At 55.1% G+C, this 6,819-nt stretch overlaps 1 protein-coding gene across 1 annotated transcript; it reads right to left on the bottom strand.

Moving 5' to 3' along the window:
- Positions 1-4,963: 4,963 nt before the first annotated feature.
- HOXB1 (homeobox B1) lies at positions 4,964-6,237 on the bottom strand. The gene is made up of 2 exons (XM_041001101.1): positions 5,664-6,237; positions 4,964-5,292 (listed from the first exon to the last, which is right to left on the bottom strand). Exons 1-2 carry the CDS (start codon positions 6,235-6,237, stop codon positions 4,964-4,966), a joined length of 903 nt encoding a protein of 300 aa, XP_040857035.1.
- Positions 6,238-6,819: the final 582 nt, after the last annotated feature.

Raw genomic sequence — 6,819 nt, 5'->3', positions numbered from 1 at the left:
ACCAGTGTCTGAAAAGTGTCTAGAGAACCTGGAATTAGTCAGCACTGGAGCATGTGGAAACTGTGCAGAATCCTGCAAAGGAGGTCATGCAAGGCAGTCCTTAGCGTCAAGGCTGAGTCCTGGAGTGGGGGCCGGGGAGGGGGCAGGTAGAAATCTGGGACACCTCTGGGAGTGCCTGTCTCCTGAACTGCAGCAGGAATGTGCTCCTAGAATTGGGCCTTGGTACTGTGATGCTACAAGCCAGTGTCCTGTGGGACTCCCCTACCCTTCTGCTCATTATGGCTGCATTCGCTGAGAACAAATCCCAGGGCTGTGATGCCAGGTGGACCAGCTGGCAGGGCATGGAGGGTGAGGGTGGAGGCTGCTTCCATCACACCAGGACCAGCAGTGACAAACTCAGTGTAAGAAAGAGATCAGAGAGCTATCTTCACCTAGTGAGCACATCAGATGGGGAATCCCTACTAAATACTCAACTAAGTACCAGGCAGTGTTCCAAGCGCTTCCAATGTATATCATTTATTCATCAATATTCCCCATCTTGCCTCTAAAGGGATGGAAGCTCAGGGAAAGAAGGAGGGAACTGGCAGGAAGTCAATCAGCTGCTAAAAAGAGGAACATTCTGAAAACCCAGCCCCATTACAAAGCCAATGCCCCCACCACACTAGGTCAGGAACCTAGCTGTCTGCCTTCAGGACTTCTCGTCCATCTTCCCATGACGGCTGAAGGGAGGGAGAAGGTGGGGGGCGCCTCTACAGGTGGGAAGGCTGGGATCAGAAGTTATGCATAGATGATAGATAGATAGATAGATAGATAGATAGATAGATAGATAGATAGATAGATAGATAGGAAGGTATTTCTGCCAGATGCATTTGAGATATTCTCAGCTTCCACGCAGGGAAACCCTTAGACTTGTCTCTAGGGCAATACAGCTATCAAGGATCAAACAAGGAATGGATGTGAGACACGGACATGTTCAATATGCGATCTGAGATAGACCGGGGACTGTAGAAAGGAAAGAGGCTGTGTCCCTTCTAATAATGATAACAACTGTTACAGCTCACCTTCACCTGTTAGAGACTTTCTTAGGCATTTTCACAAAATAATTCATTTCACTCATAGGTAAACTCTATGAAATGGGCACCAACATTATCCCTGCTTTGGACCTCGTGAAAATGGACCCTAGAAATTAAAAAAAAAAAAAAAAAAAAAAAACTCTCCCAAGGTCTTAACAAGAGCGAGAGGCAGGCCTTGGACTTGAACCCTGGCATTCAGGGTGTCTTCTCCAACTTCTTGCCCTCCTCTTGCTCAGCGTGAGTTTTCTTGCTTCAGCCACTGCAGAGTCCCAAGGACCCCCTTTTCCATGCCCTACCCCATTCCTTCCCAGCAGCCCAGTGTTATCAACACAAGGAATGTTCACAACAGAGCAGCCCGCACAGGAGTAACAAAAACTTGAGGGTTTTAAAAAGCAGTTTGTCTCCTGGTGCCAGCAGATCCGAGGGCCTCGTGTTGGGAGAACAACCGCTGTGGGAAAAGGCAAATGAAAGAGAAGAAAGTTGGGACTTCAGCAGGTGGTGGAGAAGGTCAGGTGGAAAGGAGAGCTCTGTTTGTCTCCCTAGCCCAGTGGCGGGGGCGGGGCTTGGGGAGCAGAGCAGAATGCGACCCCTGATGAGTGTCCCTCCAGCCCTGAGAATCCTCCCCAACAGGAAAAAATCAAAAGGAAAAATAAAAGTTCTTAATTTTTAAGATTGGAGGCATTTTTTGAGGTCCAGTAAGTACAGTGGGAGAGTAGAGAAAGTTTACTCTTCCCTAAATCTTCAGGCAAAGATAATTCCTCTGGTCACACATATACACACACCTACACACACATACACACATACATACACATGCACACCCAATACCCATACAAACACACACAGACACATGTACACACACACGTGCACACACAGCCATCAACATACACACCCCCACACGTGCACGCCTACACCACACGTACACAACCACAGTGCATTCACCCATGCACACACACACACCACACATACACACCCATGCACACACACCACACACACAGAAAATAACAGCTGTGTGGGAGACACGGAGGAGTCTCAGTGATGCAGTTTAGTATTTGTCCTGGAAAGTTCAACAAGATCATGGATTTCGTTCGATTGGAGCAAAGTGTTCGACTTTGTTTTTTTTTTTTTGTTTTTTTTGTTTTTTTTTTTTTGCCATCCTCTCCTTTATCACACCTGATAGGAGCATGCACCATGATCCTGTCTCCACATGGATGCCTCCAGTGCAGACCAGTCCCTAGCTTCAGAGGGGATGAGGGCGGGAGTGGAGAAGGCAGACAGTGGGGAAAGATCTTTGCCCCTATGCTAACAGAGAATTGATCTGAACACCCTCCCCCTTCCCTGCCGGAATTGGATGGTTCCTCCTGCTAAGACCAAAAATCAAAGGGTCCAGCCTTGCCCTGTCCTCTGGGCCTCTCCCTCAACCCTCCCCCAGGACCTGTCAGCCCCACTACCAGGCCCAGATTCCCGGTAGAGGCAGGGTTTGCTCTAACCACTGCTCTCCACGTCCCTCCCCCCGACCTTTCAGCCTTCTTACCCAAAGTGGACAGGGTTGGCCAGTCCACACATGCACCCCCCTACACACACACACCCTGAAGCTGTGCCAACTCGCAGTGACCAGCTCCAAGCAAGGACCCAGTGACCTCTCTGCTGTCCCTCCTGTCAAGGTGACCCCTTTGGGGAAGCCAAGCTTGGTGGCAGTTTCAATTAAACGCAGAAAAGCAGTTAATGGAATTTTTTTTTTTTTTTAAGTCACGGGGCTAGAGAGCAGCCTCTGTCCAAGCTAGGCTTCCTTTTGCAACACACCTCCCTCTCCAGCTGCCCTACCCAAGTGGCACCAAGGGGATGGAAAGGCACGCATTCTCAGCTAACGTTTTTTCCCGGTAACTCTCTTCCTTTGAAACAAACAGAAGAAGGGGGAAGGAGGAGTGTTCCTCCTGAGTCACTGTTGTCCCCCTCCAGGTTGTCCCAACCCCGGGGTATCTGAATTCTCAAGGTAAAGAATCACTGAGCCACAGCCCCGCCTGAGCCTGTGTGATCGACGGCGGGGGCGGGGTGGGGGGGGCGGCGATGGATTTGAGCTGCAGCCCAGCTTCCAGAGTTCTCCTTCCCCTCCCCCGACCAAAGTTGTGCCAGTGGGATTCCCGAGGGGGGGGGGAGGACAGGGAGGGACAACAATAGCCGCCCCCCCCAGAGGGGCGCACCGACCCTTAGTTTGGAAAGCCCTGAGGCGCAAAAAGGGAAACAAACATGTCAGTGCGTCCTTCCCCGCCTTCCCCACTGGACGTGGTGCCCTCCCGACCGCAGGGCCCCTTCGGGCCCTTCGCGACCACAGCTGCTCTGATGGGCAGAGCCCGCAACCCGCGGGCGTTAGCCTTGAGCGCTTGAATAGGAGGCGGTAGGTAACCGCTAGGTGCCAAGGTGGAGGAGCCGCAGAGCTGTGGGGGGCTGTGGAGGGGGGGAACCTGTGCTGGGTCAGGAGCCCCTAGCTCCTGGCGCCCACGGGACCACGAGGGGGTTGTGCAGGGAGGGGAAAGCCTTTCACAGCTCCACCCCTGGGGCCTCCTTGTTCCTTGACAGACTTGCTCTGGGAGGGAGGAAGCCGGTAGAAGGGGCCAACTTGCTCTTCCTCTGCCTCCTCCTCCTCTTCACCTGCTCCCAGCACACCTGGGTCTCTCCCTTGCTGTCTGCCTCTCAGGCAGCTCTGGGAAACTACCTCCCCCAGGCCTGGGTGCCTAGAACCCAGTTCTACACAGACACCCCTCCAACCAATCACATCCTCTCTTTATCCAGCTGCGCTCCCAGAGCCCAGCTCTTTCCAGCCCACCCAGTTAGCACCAACTCTGCTGGCACTTCTTGCCCAAGGACTCTTAAACTAGAAGACTTCCTGTACCCCTAAATGGAGGAGCTGAAGCAGGGTAGGAGAGTAGAACAGACTTTATTGAAATGAGGTAGTTGCTTGAGAATTCCAGAAACCTCAGAGGGGTCACCACGGTCTCCAAGCTTCCCAGAAACCCTTGCTGCTGCTTCTGCTGGGTGCCCTCACCGCAGCCTGGGCCTCCCGGGGGCATCTCTCTCAGGAGCACGGGTGGAGACCAGGGGAGAGGCTCCTGAAGTTTCAGGGAGCCAATAAATAGGGGAGGAAGTAGAGGGCGCATGCCTGTGCATTCCTGGCTGAGGCTTGCTGGTGGCAGGCCTTGCACAGAATTCTAGAAGTCTCTGGAGTACCCAGTTCCAAATCACTTTGGTGGGAGGAGGCAGGTCTCAGAAAACAATCTCTGGAGGCTGCATTAGTGCAATACAAATGGGCCAGGAGAGGGTTAATAGGGTTAGATGGGGTGGGGTAGGGCTTTTGGCCTGTCACAAGGCAGCTGGTGCTATTGTAAGGTCTGCGTGGTGACTGGATTAAGAAATCTATAATAATATTCCTGCATCCAAACCCCTCCCCCACACGAAGTTCAAGGCCTTCTCTGTCCTGGGCCTAGAGGGGAGTAGAGAAGAGTGCATGGGAAGAACTCTCCATACTGAAAGGCACTGGACTTAATGAGCTTAAGTTGGAAGGCAAAGAAGAAGCCAGGAGGATATGCCGGCTCCCACTCCCAGCCACGTGCTGGCATTGACCCAATTCCCAGATCAAGGGCGGAAAGCCTTCTCTCCACACCTGGAGGGATTGAGGGCTTCCCAAGCCTCCCTCTGGTCCTTCAGGGTTGCCATCAGTGCCCCCTAAAAAAACCGAGTTTCCTTTTCCTCCCCTTCCCCACCCGGGGTAGGTCTAAAATGATGCCTGGGCCCTTAGGATCAGCAGGGTGGTGACGCCAAGGCGGGGCTAGGGAGATCCTAGCAGAGGACTGGCCTGGGATGCTACTAGGGGAGCCCCGCCGCGTGGAAGGTTAGGCTCAGGACGTGACGGAGCTGGGCGAGGCTTCCGGGGAGGTGCACGTGGACTGGTCCGAAGCATCTCCAGCTGCCTCCTTGGGGCAGCCAGGTGGGGCTGGGGGCGCACGGCCTCCCTCGCGCTCGCGTTTCTTCTGCTTCATGCGGCGGTTCTGGAACCAAATCTTGACCTGCGTTTCGTTGAGCTCCAGGGTGGCGGCGATCTCCACCCTGCGGGCCCTACTCAGGTATTTGTTGAAGTGGAACTCCTTTTCCAGCTCGGTCAGCTGCCGGGTGGTGAAGTTGGTGCGGAGCCCGGCCGGCGCGCTCAGGCCCAGCTCCGACACCTTTCCTAGGGGCGGGGCAGGGAGAAAGATCACGTTAGTTCTCTCACCTCTTTCTCCCAGACCAGTTCGGTAACCCTCATCACCCTTTTCTGCCCAGTTATAGTTCCCCAAAACCCCCACCACTATCTCGGCCAAACACACACGGAGGAACCACCGCCCGCTAAGGAACACAGGCGCATCAAATCTTGGGCCCGTCTGAAAACTTACTCCTGGGCGGGAGGAATAAACCTAGCTTATTCAGGCTGGACCTGAGATGCAGTGGACTGCTCTCATATCTGCCTCTATCTGAGCAGACCTAGAGAGAAGATCCCATTCCAGGAGCAGGTCCCCTTTGTGCCAGCGTCCCGGAGAGGACCTGGCCACGCCTGAGCCCTACCTGTCTTGGGTGGGTTCCTCTTGACCTTCATCCAGTCAAAGGTGCGGGCTGGGGGAGTGCTAGATTCAGACGGGCAGGGCGGATCCTTGTCTTCAGAGAGATCAGCAGCAGAGAAAGTAGGTGCAAAGTTCGTCCCCTGTTCGTTGTAAGAGGGCTGCGGTGGGGGATACGGCCCCGGGCCGGGTCCACCCACTCCGTAGCCGTCGGACAAACCCCCTAGTTGAGCCCCGTAGCTCGAGGGATGGAAATAGCCTCCTTCTTCCGATTGTCCCAGAGTGTAGTACTGAGTAGGCGCATAGCTGTGGCTGCAGGCGGCCTGGGCGTACCCCGGGGGTGCGGAGCTGGGGAAGGGCATGCCCAGTGCTGCCGGCGGCTGCTGGGCGGGATAGCCCGGGCTCTGTTGGAGTGCGGGACTGGACAGCCCCCCGCCATAGCGGCCCTCGCCCGCGTAGCTGTCATCAGTGGGTGCCGAGTTGGGGGGATAGGATGTCGGAGTGCTGTGGGCGCTGTAGGCGTTGGGTCCCCGGTTACAGAGTGGATATTCTAAGAAGGAGTTCATCCTATTATAGTCCATGCGTGGAGGCCGCAGGAGGGTCGGCCCGTTTGGGGGAGACACCCTTTTGCCCTACAACCTTTCGGCAGTATGTCACAGCACTGAGGCTCGCGTCCATGGCCTGGCCCAGCTCGCCGTGGGCCACCGCTCCCCTAGGAAGGGGGTAGGGCGTGGGGGTGGGGGGGCCACATGTGATCTCTCCCAGGCCAATGGGCAGAGCGGGGCAGAGTTTGGCAGCCCCGGCGCCCATCCATCACCCCCCAAGCATTAGCATGACAAAGCCACTTCAATCACCGGCAGCCCATCCATCTGAGGGCGACGTGGAAGCCTCAAAACATCTTTCTTCAAAGACTTTTGGAAAGAAGGGACCAGAGGGAGAGGGGCAGAGTTGGAAGAATATTCAAGACTTCCCTCCCTTCCCAACCCCCCAGGCCTTCAATAGGGCTCCTGGGTTATTAGATTTGGATAAATTCAACGCAGCTGCCCCTCACTCTTCCCACCCATCAGAGGAGCTTCCCCCCACCCCAAGGCTGCAGACCTGGAGGTGGGGAATCGGGGGCTCCTTGCTGGACCTAGACTGACACTCGGTGCTACTTTCTCCCA

This window comes from Ochotona curzoniae, unplaced genomic scaffold, assembly GCF_017591425.1.
Source record: "Ochotona curzoniae isolate NIBS_2020 unplaced genomic scaffold, NIBS_Ocur_1.0 scaffold_2453, whole genome shotgun sequence".
Lineage (NCBI taxonomy): Eukaryota > Metazoa > Chordata > Mammalia > Lagomorpha > Ochotonidae > Ochotona > Ochotona curzoniae.
Note: the sequence above shows the minus strand (reverse complement) of the source record. Positions and strands in the feature narration are given on the sequence as shown.

Coding starts and splice junctions, on each gene's coding strand:
- HOXB1 (XM_041001101.1), bottom strand. CDS start 6,237: ATGGACTATAATAGGATGAACTCCTTCTTAGAATATCCACTCTGTAAC. Junction 5,293..5,663: donor GAGGAACCCACCCAAGACAG/GTAGGGCTCAGG, acceptor CCCCGCCCCTAG/GAAAGGTGTCGGAGCTGGGC.